The sequence below is a fragment of the Lonchura striata genome, chromosome 18, assembly GCF_046129695.1.
Source record: "Lonchura striata isolate bLonStr1 chromosome 18, bLonStr1.mat, whole genome shotgun sequence".
Taxonomy (NCBI): domain Eukaryota; kingdom Metazoa; phylum Chordata; class Aves; order Passeriformes; family Estrildidae; genus Lonchura; species Lonchura striata.
The window spans coordinates 8,255,036-8,276,655 of record NC_134620.1 but is presented as its reverse complement, the minus strand read 5'-3'; the positions used below and the strand labels follow the sequence as shown (position 1 = coordinate 8,276,655).

The 21,620-nt window shown below is 40.1% G+C and overlaps 2 protein-coding genes and 1 non-coding gene across 4 annotated transcripts; 1 reads left to right on the top strand and 2 right to left on the bottom strand.

Moving 5' to 3' along the window:
* Window positions 1-4,514: 4,514 nt before the first annotated feature.
* RANBP1 (RAN binding protein 1) lies at window positions 4,515-14,039 on the bottom strand. 2 transcript variants are annotated; one of them, XM_021544504.2, is made up of 6 exons: window positions 13,938-14,039; window positions 12,094-12,230; window positions 10,931-11,088; window positions 9,299-9,427; window positions 7,388-7,453; window positions 4,515-6,412 (listed from the first exon to the last, which is right to left on the bottom strand). In XM_021544504.2, exons 1-6 carry the CDS (start codon window positions 13,950-13,952, stop codon window positions 6,288-6,290), a joined length of 630 nt encoding a protein of 209 aa, XP_021400179.1. In that variant the 5' UTR covers window positions 13,953-14,039; the 3' UTR covers window positions 4,515-6,287. The 2 variants fall into 2 exon arrangements, with proteins under 2 accessions (XP_021400179.1, XP_077643297.1); XM_077787171.1 differs by lacking the exon at window positions 13,938-14,039 and adding an exon at window positions 13,859-13,873.
* LOC116184205 (small nucleolar RNA SNORA77) lies at window positions 7,177-7,308 on the bottom strand. Its single transcript, XR_004148961.1, has one exon. It is a non-coding gene; the product is annotated as a small nucleolar RNA SNORA77 (small nucleolar RNA).
* Window positions 14,040-14,119: 80 nt separating the features above from the next.
* On the top strand, window positions 14,120-21,014 carry TRMT2A (tRNA methyltransferase 2A). The gene is made up of 11 exons (XM_021544503.3): window positions 14,120-15,086; window positions 15,669-15,777; window positions 16,243-16,424; window positions 17,267-17,381; window positions 17,638-17,753; window positions 18,300-18,411; window positions 18,885-19,007; window positions 19,301-19,376; window positions 19,894-20,010; window positions 20,221-20,317; window positions 20,631-21,014. Exons 1-11 carry the CDS (start codon window positions 14,500-14,502, stop codon window positions 20,914-20,916), a joined length of 1,920 nt encoding a protein of 639 aa, XP_021400178.2. The 5' UTR covers window positions 14,120-14,499; the 3' UTR covers window positions 20,917-21,014.
* The last annotated feature ends 606 nt before the right edge of the window (window positions 21,015-21,620 follow it).

Below are 21,620 nucleotides of genomic sequence, written 5' to 3'. Positions count from 1 at the left end.
TTCCATGTTACAAGGCTACAGTGTTGTGCTGAATTGGGCTTTGGGATTACTTTTTTTCTGGTGCACATTGTAGATTACCTATCACAAAGCAGTAATTTTCTGTAATTTTGTGTCCAAGAGTTCCCACAACTCACCTCATTTCCTTCCTACTAACACTCCAGTTCTCAAGAACGCTGTTTTCAAGCCAGCACAAAGCACTGCTGAGCAACACTCAATCTTGTTATTACAAGCCAAGTATATTTAAAGCAGTCAGATGACTTTACCTGTCAAACACTGAGGATGTCTGAGGAGGACTTGACTAAAGCAGAACAGGCATGTCTCAGAATTGCTCTCCTGGAACACCTTTATTTCAAGGACTGCAGTTTCTGGATTCACACTACCTTATGAGCATGCCAGAAGATTTTGGCAGCACTGAGGTAAACAGCAGTGGCAGCATGAGTTAGGGAAAGACTTAATCACAAAGAACAAACAGCTACAAAGAACAATCTAAAAATAATCTGGCAGAGCATGGCTAGTAATTTCATGTCTTCTTGCAAGATTTTACTCTGAGGTTTTACCCCAAAGGAGGAAGGGCCAACCACAGAAGCTGTGTTGGAGCCACATGACAGGGTATCCCTCTCAGAGCTGGCAAGATGAAAGAAAACTTACAACAGAGCAAGAATCAAGAAAGCCATGCAATTTTCATATCAAGTCACAGTACTCATTGTAGCTGGAAATCTTAGCTACATGATTAAGAAGATTATTTTATTTTGCACATTTGAAAATACTGAATATCCCTGGAATATTTTATTGGTCACTTGCAAGTTAGTTCCTAGCTCTAATTTTCTGTTGCCATTAAACAGTGACCACAATAAATAATAATACTTTCCTTACTGCATTTTCTTACTACAACTACAACTGATGTTGCCAGCCCATGTAGTACTGATGACCTGGCGACTCTTCAGGGTCATTGAGAGATCCCTCAAGGATCACAAGTTTGTTGTTTAATAAAAGCTGTTTTCCCCCTCAAAATTTACAGTGCTCAGAACAGAGACACCTGGATCATCTTGTGCTGCACAATGCTGCCAAAAGTCCAAGCAAGGGCCAGACATTTCTGGGTACAAGCCAGGCCTAGTAAGTTACCCACTGAAACTTTAATATGACAATTTTAATTTAGTTGTTCATTTCTTACCAGATAAATTAAGAAATTATTGCAATCAAGAAATTACATACTCAGTAGCCTTAACAGATTTAACACAAAATTTTCTAGATGATTCCAATAGATATTTTTCATGGGATGGTATTTGATCAGAACAGATCTGGTGTATTTCCCAAGAGCAGCGATGGGGCATGTCAAGTTGCATTTATTATGAGACTTTAGTAACTCTGCATATTGATTCCTAAATGACCCCCACAAAAAACTGCTTATATCAGAATGAGGTAGGCCTCCAAGCAGTTTTAAAGATTCACTAACCAATGTTTAAAACCATTAGTAAAGTGCAATTCTCCTCTAAATGAAGCATCACTCTAAATGATTCTGCTGAAACTCTGCAAGCCAACACTGTTCATAAACCAGCAAACAAGATGTTAAAACTGATAAGCACTATTTATATGAAGCAATATAACTTTAATTATACCTGTTAGAATAGTCTTGAGAAATATCCTCCAAGAATACAAAATATTCAGTCATTTTAATGTCCAATCCATCTTTGTTGATGTTTACAGTAGCCATAATTGCTTTTGTGGAAAAAAAGCATTAGAAAATGATGAAATTTCAACTACCTGAAGTGAGGTCAGCCAGCACAACATGAATAGGCAAGGGCTCATGACACTGTTAGCTTCTCTCTTAGGTCGTAAGTAAATTACACACTGTGATACAACAGTTCATATCTACAATACAGTGAATCAGCTGATGTAAATCTGTAGAGTCAAAACTGATAAACAATGAGCTGGACTTTCCCAGTTTGAAAGTTGGAAAGATATTTAAGACTGCAAAGTTGATGAACTTGTAGTAGTCAGACACCTTCCACAAAATAAAAGAAATTTGCTGTATGAAACATCTAATCCAGATTTGTGCTAGCACCTTCTTTGTACTTAAAATATTATATTGCTGTAACAGAAAATACACCCCACAAATATTACCTGCACCATTAATACTTAAAATTGCATTTCTACAAATGTAATTTATTTATGGATTTGATGTAGGTTGCATTTTCACTAGACTACAGCAAACTAGTTCGACAAGTCTTACAAACACAGGTCTTAAGTCGGTGGTTGGTGTCTAATGTGACTTAGGTGGACAAAGATATTCCACACCTAAATTTGCATATTATAAAAAGATAGTGGTCACAAAATCTGTTGCATAGCTGTAGATACTGCTCAGCTCTTAAATATTAGGGAGATCTTTGCTCCTGTGCTTGTCAGTTTTCACAAACTCAGTATTTATTTCCTTATTCTTACTTGCACAAGCTGCTTGAGAAGCACCTTATTTTCACACAAACTAGTCCGAGAAATCACTTACATGTGGAATCCACTCTATAGCTCATTACTTCAAACTTTTCTTCCTCAAGCAAAATAATTCTGATCTGTTGCAGTTAAGTTTTCCTTAGCTTGTTACTCTGAAAATGATACATTGTCAAAGATTTAGTTAAGGTTGGTAAAAACATGGCAATTTCTCTCTATTTTGAAGAGTAATTCTGGCTAAATCTAATTAGGAAGACTGTTAAAGTAGATCCTAAGTAAACCAAAATCCTTTATACACAACTCACTTCACTGAACTAGTGTAAGTTTACACATGACTTCAGCAATGAAAAACACTTTGAATTTAGTTTGGCTAATCAAAATTAAAACACTGGCTTGCCATGGATACCTCAGAAAATACAGCTCGCTAGAAACAACCTGGAACAGCCAGGACAGATGGGTGTCCTGGGAACAGGAGAGCATAAATAAAGACAGCAGTGAGAAGTTAACTGGAGAGGTTTGGGTTATTTAAATAATCACCCAATCTTCAAGGACTCTGCACTGAAATCCAATGGCAATTTGTACAGATCAAAACCCAGCAGAGCAGTTTGTAATGTAATCTCCACCATTATTTCCATTTCTACATAAATAGGTGCAATTTAATATTATTAAGGTGTCAAGCTGAGTTTTCTGAACTCTGATTCGGAGTCCTTTCTTTAGAGGAAGGTTTCTAGTAATATTAAAGTTTGTCACTGAACTATGTGAAGGAAAGCACTGAGTTGGAGCAGCACAAAGCCCAGCACTGCTGAGGGACATCAGAATTCAGCACAACTCATCCTGAGCCACACACAGCATCCTCCAGAGGATACAACACTAACTCTCAACAGCAGTTAGCAACAGAATCCAAAGAACTACTCAGACTAATTTTTTCCCCATGTTGCATCAAAATTAAGAATTTACGACATTCTGCTATTTGCATAGTGTTGAGAAGAATTTTAATTTTCTGAGGTTTTTATATCACTGAGAACTTGTTTTTGATACAAGCTACCTTATTATATAGGGAAAAAAATATCAACATTTAGTGTTAAAACACAACAAATTGGGAATGTTTGCAATCTGTGAATGAGACATTTAGTGTTACTAATACAAACTTATTCCTGGAGAAAACCCCCCCAACAATTAGTGTAGTCTTCAAAATAGTTAACACGGGCTCTAGAGGGAACTAGTTTGAATTAATTTCTGTAATAAGTGGACTTCTTTAAGACCTGAACTTGCTGTTAAGATGATGCTATTTGGATGCTTGTCAAAATGTAACAATTTTTAAGTTGAATTTATCACTCAGGAGTCCTCATTCATCCACAAAACCATTCGTACCACCAAAGACTGGATCACTAAACCTGGCTATATGGCATCTTTCTAAACCTGAAGCAAGCAGAAAATTTGTATGAATTGCAGACTTTAGCACCCAACAATTAACCCTGTTGTATTTCCCTTGTTTATAAAAAATGGATCAGAACTTTTTAAAAATCTTCACTTGACAGTCTACTTTACCTATAGGCAAGTTAAATCATTAGAATGACTTGCACAAAACAAGACTTATTTCACTGAGATAACTTTAAAAATACTTACTGCTTTTTAACGTGTAGAACAGCTAAAGTGACCAAAACACTGAATGACCATGCTTTAGTTTAGAGGACTAAAATATTCTTCAGCCAAATGTTACGCAGAGAAATTATTTTACTGAGTGGTCTCTCTTAGCTTTGCTCTTTGAGACTGAAGACTTGCAAGCATGGTTGCAATCCATGAACTGTAAACACAGATCAGTTAACCTTAATAAGAATGGAAACGTCTTGAAATCATTTAAGCATGCTGAAGTAAGAGAAGAGAGGGTAAGAACATTAAGCAGGAGTCATCAATGACTAATACTAAGACAAATTAAGTCGTTCAGGTGCTGCCCCCTCCCTTTTGTACAACGTTTGACAGTGAAATGCAACTCACCTATTTTGCTGCCTTCATAATTTTGCCCCTGCAGACTAAAAATGCATTCCCAGTAAGTTCTCAAAATGAAAAGCAAATCCTTTAAATGAAAATTTAAGTTTATTTTGAAATTTTTAAGTAATTTCTATCAATTTAGACACAGTTTGACATTATCAGATCATTTACAGTGATTCATGGATAAAAGATTTGGCTTTTACATTCAAATGTTAAATACTTCAAAATAGCTTTGTCTTGTTGCTTCCAAACCAGAAACACTAAAGAGCATTTTATATTGCCTTTCAACCATCTTTGTTAATTAACAGACTTTTGATATCTGCTGTAGTTGAAGTGGAACATGCAAAACACCAAAGGAATTATTTTTTGAATGAAGTGAGTACCTTAATTACAGTTCCAGATTTAAGACTCATTCACTGTGGCATCAAAAGGCAGTGCTAAGAAGAAAGACATGATTTATTTTTAAAAAATATATTTTCCTTAGGTAGACTGCAGAACCTGACTGAGTTAAAAGCCTCTTTATGAAGACAAACAGGTCTTGCTATCCCTTGTTAACATCATTCAGTCTTACAGTTTAGCAAGTTTTGTCCAGTTTTCATAATTATTTTGGAAATTATTATAAAATTTCATCTCTGTTCCTAACACAATCCTTCTATTAGTGTTTAACAACAAAATTCATTTAATCTATCAGACTTAATTGTGATGATTTTATTGCTTACTATAGTTTTTCTTACTCTCTAGTGCTAATTTGAAATTGGATAAACAAAAAACATTTGCAGGGAAGAAATTTTACCAATTTTCCCATTCTGGCAAGGAGGGTGTCCCTCAAGCACGTGCAACACAATTAACTGTTCCAAAGGGAATTCCAGCCTGCTGCTCTCCAAGGACAGCCTCCCTACCAAACATCTGAGAAGTTCAAAATTCCTCCAGTTTGTAAAAACAGGAGCTCCAAAGCCCTGGAAAAAAAAGCTTATACATTTTAGACCTATACATTCTTGAGACTGTATACTGGCAAAACAATATACTGGCAAAGGGGAATCTCACAGGAAGGTACTCAAAGAGCTCTGATTCCTTTGCACATACTCAGCATAACAGGCTGCTGCAGCTGCCTTCAGTCAGTAAGCAGCACCATGGAAGATCTGGGACAGCAGCAGCTTTCTGCTAGAATGAAGCCTTTGTACTATTAAAATTTGGGGCGGGGGGGAAGCACAGATTTTGTTTTGTGAGAAGAAAATGCTTCTCAAATTTGACATAAGAATTTTTGTCCCCACCTTTATTTTCACCATCTGATGGATCAGCAGCAGCAGTGTGTCAGGAGTGCTCTTATTGCCTGATTCCAGACATCTGCTGCATTTTGAGAAGCACAGGCACATTCCCTGCTCAAGTACACACAGCAGCAGGTGTGAAAGGTCTGTTAGATTACAATTTAGAAGCCATATAAGCAACACAAATGCAATCCTAATCTTCCCTGCTGACAAAGTCTATTAACCTACTTAATTCACAGGAATGGTGATATGTAGCTCAATTAAACAAGTGTATTCATAAGCCTTTACAGTACACAGAAAACTCAGTTCTGTCCCCTGATGCTGTTTTCAAGTTGGTTTTATTCACTCTTTTGGATGACTGTAAGTGTTTCCACTATGGAAAAGAAAGTTAGCACAGTACATTTTCATGACTGGGGAATGAATTTTTCTGAAGACACCTTCCAAAGGGCAAAAGCCTAGAAAAAACAATGTGAATGTTGAATGCAGTTCCATATAAAGTCCCTTGTAAAAATTAAAAAAATAACAAAACAAAGAAAAGGAAAAAAAAAAAAAAAAAAAAAAAAAGGAAAAACTGCAAGGCCCAGGATGATTTTATTGCTTTTCTTCAGTTTTTTCCTTGGTCTCTTTCTTCTCAGATTCTTTGCTCTCTTCCTTTACAGAAAGCTCTTCTAGTTTTTCAGCAACTTTATCAGCACTATCATTTTTGTCTGTGCCTGCTAAAAGATTGGTTAGGAAAGGTATTACATACAAGCAGTAATGCATTTTCTTGTTAGAAAGAGTAAAGAAGTAGAAGGTGAAGGGGGTGGGGAAAGACAACTGGTATTGGACAAAAAAATATTCTTCACTGACCACTGGAGTGACTCATTCAATTTCTTTTCCTTTGGCAATTACTTCAGATGTCATATACATTAATCACTACACAAGGGCTTAATCATAGGGACTGAGGAATGTGTAACATCTGTCCAGCTGTGCTGCTACCAATAAAGTATCCAGACAAGCCCTTAGTTTCTTGGCATCTTAACAAAAAAAAAAAAAAAAAAAAAAACCAAAACAACCCACAAAAAAAAAAAAAAAACAAAAACAAAAAAAACAACCAAAAACCACCAAAGTCAAGTTCCCCAGTTTGCAATTGGAGCATAAGAACTCCTATGACTGGAAAACTCCAATCTAAATATCCTGAAGAATGCTGAACTGCAGGCAAGTGGTAGTCTGTACTTCAGAAAGGCAGAAATGTTTATTTACATGGTGACATAATTCATTACAAAGGCAATTCTAAAGAAAGGTGCAATAATCTGTTAGACTTGTGAACAATCTCACACACTAACTATAAAAACCAGTAAATATTATACTTGCATGATTATACATTTGCAAAATTTGGGAAAAGGACCTGGAAGGAAGAAAAGAGCACTGTGGTTGCAGTGTTCACAGTTCATTTGTTTACTATAAGCCATAAATATTTCCTTGTCAGCCTCTCCAAAGCAGCCATGTCCCAACAGCAACTGTAACAGCCTTCCACAGGAAAGAAGGCCATCGTCACTCCTGTGAGCTCTTACTCTCGCAGACAGAAAAGCACCTGAACTGACGGCTGCAGTTCAGCACAGAGTGAGTCTGCTGGAACACGACACTCCAGGGTACTGTAACCACTCACACAGCTCAGAAATGTGGCATCAAGCACACTGAGACTACCTTACCTTTCTTTGCTGTCTTGCCTACTTCATTCCTGCATTCTTCAAATTTTGCCTTGAATTTCTGTGCATCTGTTCCAGTGAAGATAAAATATTTTTTCATTACTTTTACCGCCTCAGAACACTGAATATTTCTAATCTTGAAGAAAGATAACCTAGGGGAAGCTTTGTGTAAACAAAATTTGTAGGGACTTATGAAATAATCTAGTAAATCATACAAAATGCAAAATTCTTCAGTCACATCTTCGTTCAAAAGTAATTCATCTTCTTCAGCAAGTTTACTAAAGCAGCTTATTTTGCAAAATATTCAAAATGTAATGCCAGCAGGAGCTGTTTGGAGTTACTGCAACTCCCAGCTGTCTGTAGCCTAAAGGAATAGGAATATGATGTCAGAGACTGCTAATACAACAATCTGTATGCAAAAGACTGAAGATTAGCTTTGAACTGCTATCCTTGCCAACTATGTTACACCTTAAGAGTCTTCCACAATCTAACTATAACTGGGAGTTCTTACCATCAGCAAAGGATGATAATGCCTGTTTCACTAGTACAGCATTCAGACTCTCTACCCAAGGGTTATTCCTCGCTGCAAGAGCCAACAGTGCATAATCCTCATTACATTCAACAGCCATTCCAAGCAGCTGATCAAATTGTAATAATGCCTCTACACAAGTAATACAAGCAATAAGGGACTGAGCAAGGAGCTTCCTGACACCAGAATGACCAAGGCGGTACTACCCTGGCATCCCAGGCTGGTCTGGCTGACCACAGGAGGTCACTGTTGCCCCACAGGAATTCTGAAAGCACTTGGTAAGTAGTCCAGGAAGTGTTTGTATCGATTCCTTTTTGAGCATCTCAAACAGAAGAGACACCTGAAGGACAAACTTAGGTCTGTTCACCTGTCAGCTGCTTAGTCAGTACCACAAAGGGCAAAGAGGAAGAAAGGACTACTCCCTCAAGACAATAAGCTGACATTCAACAAGCAACATTCAATAAGTTAAACAGCCTCTATCAGAAAGAGGGACTTTTCAGAGATTAGCAAATAGTTACTCCTTCATTTCCTACTTGATCATGAAGCAAGCACTAAGCAGGAGGACCAGAAAGGTTTATTTGGCTAAACAAAATTATATCCGAGACTTAAGGCAAAGGAAAAAGGCAAGATATCCTTTCCTGATAGAGTCAAATCCATCAAATTTTAAAATAGTCAACCACTTCATGATTCATCTAGTATATAAGGAGAAAAGGAGACTACCACACTAAACTTGTGTGGCAAATTGTAAAGCAAGGAATGCCAACACTTTTTCATTTTGCTCCTTTAAAAATAAACCCCAAACCAACAGCAAAACAAAACAACATAAACCCCCTCTGCCTCCAAAGACTACTTTGATTCAATCCTAGCTGATCCACTATTAGAGTTACTTTTCTGGTACTCAGTGTAGTCACTTCAGAAAAACCCACCAACCAGCATGATGGGTCTGACTCGCACTTTTCACTGAGGGTTCTGTTTAATCAAAACAAAGAAGATACTACATACACCATTAAAAAAAAGTAAAACCAACCGAGATGTAGAAATATCAGGTCAGGATTTCCTTATTTCTAATGCAAAACTCTAATCTTAACTACAACTGAGCACCTGAATTACATTAAAGTAAGCTGTATGTGAGTCTTTAACTGCCTATAGTTTTATTCTAATTGGCATAGCACTTACATTAAATAGCTTAGGTTAAGAAAGCGCCTAGGGCAGAAACTGTACAAATATTACTGCAGACCTTCTCTCAGATAAAGAATTAATTAGTTAACACTACCACACAGGGGTGAGATGCAGCACATCTCCAGCAATGGTTGAGAGCAGCATTTAGACAAGCAGAGTAACATAGCAGTTTACAATCAGTTTAAGTTCAGTGCCAGTCCACTCACTCTCTGCGTTTAGAAATCGGATTGCCAGAAGTTCGGGCTTGGGGCATTCATCTGCAAAGTCAGCATGTGTGTTCCAGACCCACGCCCTGTCGCTCCCAGCGTTAGGCTTCAGCTCCATTAAGGGTGTGACTGAAAGGAAACCATTAAAAGATGTACAGAGCCCAATAGCAAATGCTTTCCACACCAGACTCCATAACCTCAGTGAAAACGGGCTGTGATACTAAGAGATGCTAAGAGTCACTGAGCACAGCTCTGAAGTACAAATGATTTAGAAGGAAAAGGCATCCAGACAAACAACACTCATTCTTCTTCTGCACACCAAAACTACTACCAAAATTAATTTTAAAAAGCATTTTTTCCTTCAATTAGTCATCAGGTTAATTACCTGTCCTATCAGTTTAAAGCTGTACTACAAGATATTACAGAATTCTGTGGTGCTGCAAAGTATACAGTGTCTTTTCAATCTATTCACTCCCAGTAAATGGGTCCTGTCCCTCCAAGACACACAATTACCTCACCTGACTGACTGGAGAAGTTGAAATGTTACTTCCCACAGTATCTTAAGAGTTTTTATATTACAGACATGCAAAGTGTAAGCAAGGCTTTTCTTCTCCTTGGGCCTTGTCTAGTTCAGGAGAAATCTGGAGAGTCTACTCCCTTCCCTGTATTTTTAACATCTAGAGAAGAAAATACATTTTGCTCCATTTAGCGCTTTGTAAAAATCAAGAGAATTCTTTTGTCTGACTGTGAGTCAGCATAAATTCAATAAACAAATCTATATGGAAAGCAGCTTTTCCAGGAAAAAAGCCTAAACAACTTTTAACATGAATACTATAAATTCATCAGTTCTGTTCTCCTATGTGCAACGTTTATTTCCCTAAACAAAAGGTTTATTCCTACTGGTTGGTGGAGTTATTGAGGTTTGCATTAAGCTACTTCTTATTTCAAATTATCTAAATGTAGTTTAATGTCACAGAACTTTACAGACTTCTCATACAAAAATCCTAGCACCACCAAAGCAAGCCAAGTGTCAGCAAACTGGTCTACTTGTTGCAAGGTGTTCTGACTTTCAAGTCTGTCTTGCTCTTTCGTGTTTTTTTTAATTCAAAGAGGATTCTTTTTGGAATGAGTCAGCCCAATAAAACACATCCATTTCAGTTTATTTCACAAGCAGAGATAGGCAGACTCATATTTACTTAGCACCTCAGTATCTGTTTTCTGATGGTTAAGGATTGGTTTTAGAAATTCAGACATTTAGCTCAAAGTAGTAAATTATTACATCATGGTTTTTCTCACTCTTTCACAAAAGTGAGCTAGCATACATTAAATTCTTATTTCAAGCACTAATTAAGGCCTACATTCTACACTTTATTAATCATTAAAATAAAAAACACACTGGCAACAACCACATAATATCTGTCTATCACAGCTAAATTTTAAAGTGACTTTTGTCAGTCTTACAGCACTATCATACTCTTAAAGAAAAAACCTCCAGCTTCCTTCCATTAATACAAATAACCCCTCATGGTTTTTGATATCCAAAGCCTTGTATGAAGAGCAAGAAACAACCATACTTAAATTCTACAAGCTTATTTTTTAAATCAAGAATAAGTATAGAAATGTATAACATACTGTAATGGTTTGCACAGATTTTAAGGGTTTTATCCCTCCTCATGAGGAGGCGAATTGTTCCCTTCTCCTTGTGTTTCAGGAGTTTCACATCACCAGTTCCTCGTTCTTTCCACTCTGGAAGGTCATTCTCAGATGCAAACCGGAAAAGCTTTGCTCGCCTTGGAGAACAGAAAATTTAATTAGCATGCATACAATAAAATACCATACCTGACCAAGCAGCACAGTTCTTTTTAAAAGCCACACACAAGAAGGAAACAATTCACTTAATAAGATCCCCTGTTCTGCTTCAAAATACACTTTCAGAAACTGATATGATAATTCCTAATATTTTATTAGATTTTAATTTATGTAATAACTGTACTAAAATTCAACAGGTTCTGGACACTCTTAGGGGATGACAAACATATTTTGTGGAGGCAAACCTTTAAATTCAGGTAGCTAATTAACAGGTTTTGCTACAGCCAGAGTTCACCACACTACCTTGTCAGAAGCTGACCATAACTTTAATTTCTCCTTGTACAGATTCTGATAATAACTAATCTCTCTTCCAGAGGAGAAATACTGTTCTGTGATTAAGCAAAATCAGAATTTTTAAACCTATTTCAAGCCAGCACATCAGGGATCAAATTCAAAATGCTTCTTAAGCCTTTAGACTACATTTTTCTTCAGACAGATCAAGCCATCCTAATCTGACAATAAGCATAATCTAAGGATAAACTATGTTGAAGGCAACTGACAGGAACTGCCACAAATGCTCCAACACTGTACTGTGGCTGTTGCTTTTATTATTTCAGTACCTTGTACATCACACTTTACCCAGGGATGCATGGCAGCAACACCACATACATCTTATTTCCTTCCTCCCAAGATACTTGTTTCACATTCTGTGACCATAATTTCAATAATTATTACCTAAGTTGTTGTCTTCTTTTAAGCAAGCAATGCTAAAGCCAGATTCACACGATCAGCTCCCTTCTGTGGTTCCAGACTTCATTTTCTTGGGGCAACATCAATCACCCCCCACTCAATCTCTGCCATCACAGTGCAGACCCACCAAGTCAGCCTTCATACAGAGACTGCTGCAAGTTATGCAGCTTTTTGTAAACACTGTCAAGTTTAAGCCTAGCAAACATTCAGATAATAGTGAAAAGTATTCTACTCACATCTTAAAGAGTTCTTCCTCATCCTCTTCCAGAGTTTTTATTTCTTGCTCTGGAAGGGAAACTATGGGCTCAAACTGAGGATCATGGTTAGAGTCATCTGCATTTTCAGTAGAAGTATCATGCTCCTCATGTGCTTCCTGAGGAGGAAAAAAGAAAACACAAACTTGCTATGTATCCCAAACCTGAAGTACTCCCATCTGCATTTAAAACATGTATGACTTTTCAGCAACTAGCTCTTATTAACTGTAATACCCTGTAAAAGTAAAGAAATATGATTATACCTGAAAACAAATTACTGCCAAGTCAACTTTCAGGCACACTAAGAAACAAAAAGGTGGTCATGCAGTGCTAGGTGTTTTAATCCTACCACTCATGAATTGTGCAGAGACTTGGCCTTGGAGTAATAGCTCTGGGTTATAGAAAAATAATTTAATCGACAGTTTTTCCTATGTAATGTGTTTTATGCTGCTAAAACCCTACTATTTCTTAGTGCCTAATGACCATTGTTAATGGCAAAATTAGAAGGAAAGCCACACAACATCCACTTAACCCAGCTTAAGGGACATATTGCATCCCAAGTTCATCATTCTGTCTTATGCATTTGAATCACCTACAGTCAACATAATCAAAGACATTTTGAGGCACAGCTGTAATACTCATAAAATAATTTAGGTTTCTTGGTTTAAGACTCCTCAAGGAACTTTAGGTTACAGGTAAATGGCCAAAATAATACTTCCTATTAAAGTTGTTTAGCAATCTGTCAGAGGACTCATCAAGCTTAAGAATGGTTTTTACTACCATGACTAGTAGGTAAATGATAAACATCTCTAGTACTTCACACATACAGACTGCTAAGAAGCACACAAGCCTAGGAGGGAGATTCATATGCAAGTTTAACAAAGCCACAGAACAGCTATCTCAGGTCTAGGGAACTGATTTGGGTTTGGGTTTTTTTTTTTTTTTGTTGCTGCTTGAGTAACAGAAAGAGCAAACAGTCTACACGTATAAGACATTTAAATAATATTTTTACGATACAAATGGAAGAGTCCACTCCTACGGGCTCTATTCACTATATCCTTTATAGAGTAGGTACACACCACGTGTGCATAAAACAACAGAAATAAAGCAGTCTATTTTTACTAAATACTAGAGAAAAAAAGAGGGGGAGGGCAAGGGAAAATTAGGTAAAAGAAATGGTGTTAATAAAATCTAGTTGTATCATCAACGTCACAAAAGCTATGGCAAATTTTATATGCACAGTGCTCCAGCATGGGAAAAAAGTCGAGAAAGGAATTGCGTCACATCTGTTTCCTAAAAAAAGGAAATGTTAGCCAAACTTTTATACATTGTATCCATGTGTGCAAGCAGCACATCCCGCAGGATAATTCATCGTGCGTTCTGCGCCGGAGCAAATAATTGCACAGAGTGAGAAAGGCACAATGCAGAGCGGGCCCCGCAGAACGCGGCTCCCGTTACCGCGACGCGATCCCGCCCGGCCGCGACACAAGCACGTGAGCAACCGGTGCGGCACGAGGGGCAGCGGCCCGCGGGAGGAGAAGAAAGGAGGGAAACGTGGCGAAGCACTACCCGACAGATCCCGGCTCGCCCGGGCTCCCTCACGCCGGCGAACGGCCAGAGCGGCCGCACGTGCCCGGAGCGGTCGCCAAGCCCCGGCCCGGCGGGCGCGGCCGCTCCAGCCCCGGCAAGGCCCAGCGCCCGTCCCCCCCGGGCCCTGCCGGACCTCGCCCCCCCCGCCCGGCCCCACCTGTTTCCGTTACTCTCCCATCCCGGCCCGCGGTGCCGCCCCCTCCCCGCGCTGCTCCCGGCCCGCGGCCGCCCCTCACCGCCGTGTCCGCCATGGGCCCGCTCGCCGCGCTCCGCTCGCCGCTTCCTGCCGCGCGCCCCGCCCGCCTTTACCTCATTCCCGCAGCCCGCGCCGCGCCGCCGCAAGGCTCCATGGGAAACGCCCGCTCCCCCTCGGCCCGCGCCCCGCCCCGGCGCGGGCAGAGCCCCGCCCGCCCCGGCCCCGTCACGCCGCTCCCCCATGGCTCCTCGGAACCGGCCCCGATACCGGCCGTGCCGCCGACCCGCGGTACCGACCGCGTCCCGAGAAGCGTTTTCCTTGTCCCGTTTCCCAGCGCCTTTCCCATCACCCCCCGCGCCATGGCGGCGACCGCCCGCGTCCCGGCCCAAGATGGCGCCCGCGGGAGGGAAGGGGTGATGCGCGAGCTGCTGTATTTAATGTGCTTAAGGGCCGCGGGTGCTCTCGGAGCCGCAGCGCTGAGGGGCAGCGCTTAAAAAACAACCAGATCGCTCCCGTGCCGTCATTCTCATCGCAGCGGCCCGCCCGTGAGGCGACAGCCCCGCCCCGGGAGGGCGCGGGGTGCCTGAGGGGGCGGCCGGAGCATGGCGGAGGAAGGCGAGCGCCGCGACCCCGACCGCGACCGCGACGCGGCTCCTGTGGCGGAGGCTGGAGATGGGGCTGAGCCGGACAGCCAGGCCGGGGAAGACCCCGCGGAGAGCCCCGACGTATACAGATACATTAAGGGAGACTTGTTCACCTCCGAGATTTACAAAGTAGAGATACAGAACTTGCCCAAATACATTGGGTTTAACGATGTGAAAAAGTTCCTTGCCAAGTACGGGCTCAATCCTCACAAGATAAAACTCTTCGGGAAGCAGACGTTCGCCTTCGTGACGTTCAAGAGCGAGGAGGAGCGGGACAAGGCCGTGCGGGTGCTGCACGGAGCGCTCTGGAAGAGCCGCCACCTCAGCGTGCGCCTGGCCAAGCCCAAGGCCGACCCCATCGCCAAGAAGAGGAAGCAAGAGGAGGATTCGGAGCAGGGAGAGGCGAAGCGTCCGGCTCCCTGCGGAGAGGAGCCTCTGAGCAAGCGGATCGCGGATGTGGTGACCCCGCTGTGGAACGTGCCCTACGAGGCGCAGCTGGCCCAGAAGAAGCAGGAGTGCGAGCAAGTGCTGCAGAAGCTGACAAAGTAATTGCTGTTTGTAACGTAATGTGTACAGCACTTGGCCTTGTGATGGGATATAGCTAAATTCACACCAATTGATACCTCTAAACTGAAGTGAGTTAGAGGTAGGTTAAAACTCGGATCCCCTGTCAAAGTAATTACAAGATAATCTGCGATGCTACAGCTTAAAAGCTGTTCCATCTGACAAAACTGCTATTGATGTTCTTGGTCACCTTCAAAAGATTGCTTAGTGAAGGGAAATTGGGTTTTGAAGCCTCTTGTTCTATAAGCAGAAGGATGTTTGTGCCTGTAAAAAAATGGCATTGTCATATGGTGTAAGAATCAGTCTGTAGAGATGACAGATTCACTACTAGGATTTTCCCTTTTAAAATCCCCTCAAAATTTTATGCCTGGTCTTTGAAGATCAAAGTATCACATTTGTCTCTTGCTGTGAAGAAAACTGGTATTAATTATCATGCATAGGTACATTGATAAATCCAGTACATAACCATAATATAACCAGTACATTTAACCCTGTCTTGTGCAGCTCTTGACCTCAATTTATCTAAATGTGTGCTTTACATTTTTTGTTTCTGATTTGGACAGGGAAATAGGAAATAACAACAGAGCTTTATTACCCTGGTTGTTCCTGCAGAAGCAGAAGTTTAATAAATTATGTTGCCCAGTGGAGGGAGTGAAAGCATCACCCTTGCAGGTAATGTAATCTCAGGTAAAGTGCGGGACAGGGTAAATGAGGTGAGGGTTTTGCTCATTATTTGATCTTGAGAAGACAGTGGACAAACTGAGTATTTGACTTTGTCTTATAACAAATGATGAATTTTAGATGTTGTCTTTCATGTAAATACTGTGTGGAAATATTAACAGGAAACAGAAAAACTGGGTATTACAACTTTAAAATGAATATGCTGTCTTTGCAAGCCTGTGCTGTAAGTTAATACGTTCCTCAACAGAGGCAATATGTTGCTTTTTAATTAACAAGATTTACTAATATCTTTTCATTATTCTGATGTGTGTTAGTTCACACACATCAGAATCCATCAGTATTGAGCTAAATGTCCTTTTAAATGCATTTAACCACGTGGGATTTTTTTCAGGAGAAACTTGGCATGTGCAAATAAATGCTGTGTAAATATCTTACATAACTTTATTTTAAATCTAGACTGAATATCGCAACAAATGTGAGTTCTTGATTGGGATTGGTGTAAATCAAGAAGACAAAACTGTGGGTTGTCGTCTTGGCAAATATAAGGGTGGTACATGTGCTGTAGTGGAGCCATTTGATACTATTCACATTCCTGCTATTGCCAAAAAAGTAGTAAAAGCTTTTCAAGACTACATAAGGTGAGCATAAGTAAAATGAGTTATCCATAAAGATTTTGGTATCTTAGTCAAAAATATTTAAAAGTTTAATTAGTGTTTATTCTGAGCTTTGAGATCTAAGATACACTGGTCTCACATTTTAGTGATTCTTTGTTTCTGCCTTCTGCCTGCATCATGGGGAGTTTTGCTGAGGATGTGCTCCTGCTCAGCTGCTCAGAGATGGGGTCAGGTACCAGCTGAACACAGCTTCAGTGCAAGCAAAGGGATGTGTAAGTCTGCAGTAAAAAGTGTGTATTACTCAGGAGCTGCTTCCACTAACTAAAAGTAAAGAAGCACTCAGAAAAACACTTCTGAAAGGAGGAATTAATTAACCAAGGTCCATTGTTTTCTTGGATGCGAAGAATCATCCTACAGAAAGGAATAAACCAAAAGTTGCACATTTAAGCAAGAGTACTTTTTTAGAAAAGAGGATACATTCTTTAAAAAGCAGTTAAATCCACAAAAATAGAAATCTCAGAAGAATCATGAAGATGGAAGATTTGAACTTGGTGTGAAGCAGAGAAGCTAATGAAAGCATTGTAAAAAGTGATGTCATTCTCTGAACGTAGTGAGAAGCTGCCTCTTGCCTCTGTAATTTTGCATGGGTTAAAATGGGCAAGAGGATTGTGTGGAGGGACAGGTTATTTTGCGGTTACTATCCATCAGTCTTTCTTAGTTGGAAGTCATTCTTTGTTTGACAAATCAATGTACCCTCTTCTTGTACTCAGCATTTTTTCCATCGCTTCTTTTGATTCAATAAACTGTTTAATGTTACACAAAACAAGAAATCCCTGTATAAGTAACCGAGCTTCTGGAAATTGCAGGTCAACTCCTTACTCGGTGTACAGCCCCGAAACCTATGAGGGGCACTGGAAACAGCTCACGGTCCGCACCAGCCGCAGTGGCCACATCATGGCAATTGCTTATTTCAATCCTCAGGTATTTCACTTTATACGTAATGGACAGCCCAGGCTCAGCTTTAGAACTACTTAAATTTCATTTTATGACTTGTGCATGCAAAACAGAAATAGAACAATTATTTGTTGTGGTTTACCTTGCTTCACTGCTCTAATTCTATTTAGATTAATCTGATACATGGAAATGAAGAAGTAATATTATTATGTAAAGCATACACTAAATCATATCTTGAAGTCACTAAATTATTATTTTCCCTTCTTTCACATGAAAACTTTAGAAATTGAGTAAAGAAGAGCTAGCTGAATTGAAAATCTCTCTGGCAAAATACTTCACAGAAGGGATGGGAAAGAGCAGCGGTGTTACTTCCCTGTACTTTGTGGAGGAAGGACAGAGGTAAGGGAGTTAACTTTATTTTGGGGGATTTTGGTGGTGGCTGGATTTTTGGTGTTTGCAAATTTCATAGCATTGTTTTGTCTGCTTCATAGAAATAGCAGCAGTTGTTACTAATTTGTTGAAGTTATTCACCTTTGCCACAAGAAACTCCTGAAATAAAGGCAGCAAGAGTTTCAGTGGGTGAACGCACTGGACGTTGCTGTTTGTCAAGCTATAGAAGGATATACTGCATGGATGAATGTTTGTTATTATCAAGTAACTCCTGCCTTTCTTCCCTATTGATGTGAATTTTTCAATCTCCCCATCCTCCATGGATGGCTCACACCATCTTCATCCAGAGGTGGTGGAGGTCCTTGCCCACTGTGAGACATTAATGGCCAAGGAGAGTCTCCAAGAGCAGATGATAAATGTCACTCCTCAGGATGTAGCACTACAGTTTTTGGGATTATTACAGCTTTGGTAAAGATTGTAGCAAACGTGTTTGTCTTCTTTTTGTGGTTTTGATTCCCCCTCTGTTTTGTCTCCTCATTCCTCCCCTATCCCCAGGAAATCTCCCAATCTGGAAGACTTGCCTTTGGAGCATGTGGCTGGTGATAAGTACATATATGAAGAACTCCTTGGCCTAAAATTTAGAATTTCTCCTCACGCATTTTTTCAGGTAAGGATGATGTGAAGCTGCTCATTTAACTGGAGATGCATGAATGTTCTTGAGCTTGACTAATGCTGTGGAACAAGACGTTACATACCTAGAAATTTAACTTTTTTTATATTTGGTATGATTAAATAGCAATAAGCGTTATGTTTGGCTGTAAAAGCAGTGAATGACTGTAAGCTTGCTTGATGGGAGCACATTGAAGACAACTTTTTCTATTTACTAGACAATTATAATTTTCCTCCTGTTTCATGGCAGCCTTTTGTAACACTGAACATGCAATAGTACAGTTCAGGACTATTGTATTACTAATCTTTGTTTGCTTTTCCAAAACTTATTTCTGCCCTTCCAATACTTTAAAATGAATTTTTAGTATATAATGATTTGTTTATTAGAAACAAGAAAACGTGCTTGACTAAGACTCATTAAAACATATTTACTGTTTATGAAGTAGATCTGTTGGAAACTTAATTTCCCAGGTGAACACGCAAGCTGCAGAAGTGCTGTACACTGCCATTGGGGAGTGGGCACAACTGAGCCAAGAGAGCACCGTGCTGGACATCTGTTGTGGGACAGGAACCATTGGGATTTCTTTAGCAAAGGTTGGCAATTTCTCTTCCTGGATAGAAGCTACTTTTTACCCATTTTTAACTGTGGCTACAAGGGAAGAAGATACCTAATGTATGTGAAATGCAACAGATTTTATATCTTCATTTTTTGAATTAATTTGTAATTGAGCTGCCTGCAGCTGCTTTACCATGTCATTATGAAAGCTCACCCTTATGTTGAGCAGCCTAGGTAGGAGTGAAAGTCCCTGTTAAGTGCTGATGCTATAAAAAATGGTGACATTCAGACAAACAGACCACAGAGTGATCTTTTTCCTTTGATTCTGCAGAGAGTGAAGAAGGTAATTGGAATTGAGCTCTGTCAGGAAGCTGTGCAGGATGCCAAAGCAAATGCCCAGATTAATGGTGAGTTAATTGAAATTAAACCAAAATTAAACTGAAATGCTGAAGCTTTTGTTTGGTAAGGAGTAGTTGCACAGCCAGCTGCTCTTTACCTTATCTAAGCAGCCTGGAATTACATGTTGATAGTGATCTTGTCTCATTTAAACACTTAATCACTCTTGAAAACAAACACCTTGTTAGCCCATGAGATCAATTTTCCAGTTGAACAGCTTTTTTCTTTTAATTGAAAAGTAAAACATTTCAATGTAAAAATGAAATGAAACCACAGCTACCCTCTTAAAGAAAACATTAACATAGCTGGTGTTTGTGGGCTTTTGCTTTAGTCCAGATAGTGGAAAATGCTCAAATTACTGTTGTTTGAATGGTCTGAAGTTAAGTTATTGTTTAAATTACTCTGTTTCCAGGGTAGACTAAACAATTTGGAGTTTCTGTGGCATCAAAACTTAATTTCCAAGGTACAGAATTGAAAGCTGCTTTGACTAGACAAGTACACCAATAACATCTTTTCTTTTTCTTACAGAATTGAATAATATTGAATTTTATTGTGGGAAGGCAGAAGATATTGTTCCTTCCCTAATGAACGTTTTAGCTCCTCAGAACCTGATCACAATTGTAGATCCACCACGAGCAGGGCTGCGTAAGTTAGGGTTCAAGTCTGTTCTCTCAATGGGTGTTGGGTGGGAAGCCAAAGAAAACACAATTGGAATAAATTAAGTGGAAACTTCAGGTATAGCTTGGAGCAGCATTGCAGCAGTTTTGTTCATACTGAGTATAACCTGGCATTTTTCTGTGGTGCTCTTGCTGCACACAGAACCACTAAATAGCTGTTGTGGTTTTGATCATCTAGATTCCAAGGTAATTCTTGCCCTTAGAAGAGCTGAACATCTGAAGAAGCTCATCTATGTCTCCTGTAATCCCAGAGCTGCAATGAATAACTTTGTGGAGTGAGTGTTTCTTGCATTAAGTTGACTTAATAAATGTGGTAAGAAGAAAACTATGTTTTTTTGAGGAGGGGGGACCATTGCTGGACTTTTTGCAAGCCATGTTCCTTGAGGCTTAACTTTCACCAGAAACACCTGGGAGCTGCAGGAGCTGGCTTGGAATGCTATTGCCCAATACACAAATAATTACAGAAATATTAGGGATAATGAATAAGCCTATGGAGAAGAAAAACCTCTCTGAGAAGAGCAGCAGGGATGAGCAGTGTTCTGACATATTAATACATTTCTTCCTGCCTCTCTTTCCTTCCCCATCAAGCCTGTGCCGGGCCCCTTCCAACAGGGTGAAAGGAGCCTCCTTCCGGCCCATGAGAGCCATGGCTGTGGATCTGTTCCCTCAGACCAGGCACTGTGAGTTACTGATCTTCTTTGAGAGGGTGGAATACGCCAATGGCAGCTCTGCAGCAGCAGCACCTGCTGCCAGTGAGATCACAGCAGCAGCCTGTGGCACCGAGGGCGTGGATGGCATCAGCCCAGCAGGCAGCGAGGGGAGCCAGGCAGCTGCTGGACACGGGGACTGCAGTCCAAGAGAGGGCCCACCTTAACTCCTGAGAGACTTCGTAGAAACTACTTTTGCTTTTCAACTGCATCAGTAACAACATCACTTCTGTAACATGCAGGTAATAAATCTCTGTACAACAGAGTAATTGCAAAGCTTCCAACTTATTTCATCATCCTAATTTGAATTCAGGTTTCATTATCATCGATTCCCAGAAGGGTCTGTGCTGGAAGGCACCTTAATGATCATCTCATAACCACCCCTTTGCCACGGGCTGGGACACCTTCCACTCAAACAGGTTGCTCAGAGCCCCATCCAACCTGGTCTTGAGCACTTCCAGGGACAGGATGTTACATACAACTAGCCCAAATCCTGCCAAGATACATACCTAATATATACATGTATACATCTATTCCCAACTGGGTGTGTATATATACACCCAAATCCCAAAGCAGGTCATCTTGCTACAGGGACCTGGACCTACCTGTCAGTATTTCATCATGGTCTGTCGCCCTGTCAAAATGACCATGTTTTTTCAGTGTGCAAGTGAAGATTAACTCTTTCAAAAATAATTTACTTGCTAAATCTTTATTAGAAAGTAACAAACTTGGTCTAATAAAAATGCTACAGTCAGTCTTACTTTCAGACTAATATAAATGACAAGACCATAAAGGCTGTAAGTTTCCTACACTACACTGCTAAAGCTGAGGTGATTTTGCTCAAGCAGGTCCTCGCCACTGAAAACTGACA

What these genes read in the sequence shown, in the direction of transcription:
- RANBP1 (XM_021544504.2), bottom strand. An exon ending in AATCTGTGCAAACCATTACA is followed by an intron (nt 9,428 to 10,930) that starts GTATGTTATACA and finishes GTTTCCTTTCAG; the next exon opens with TCACACCCTTAATGGAGCTG. An exon ending in AGGCAAGACAGCAAAGAAAG is followed by an intron (nt 6,413 to 7,387) that starts GTAAGGTAGTCT and finishes CCAATCTTTTAG; the next exon opens with CAGGCACAGACAAAAATGAT.
- TRMT2A (XM_021544503.3), top strand. Translation starts at nt 14,500, where the DNA reads ATGGCGGAGGAAGGCGAGCGCCGCGACCCCGACCGCGACCGCGACGCG. An exon ending in CTCCTCACGCATTTTTTCAG is followed by an intron (nt 18,412 to 18,884) that starts GTAAGGATGATG and finishes TTAATTTCCCAG; the next exon opens with GTGAACACGCAAGCTGCAGA. An exon ending in AGCAAATGCCCAGATTAATG is followed by an intron (nt 19,377 to 19,893) that starts GTGAGTTAATTG and finishes TTTTTCTTACAG; the next exon opens with AATTGAATAATATTGAATTT.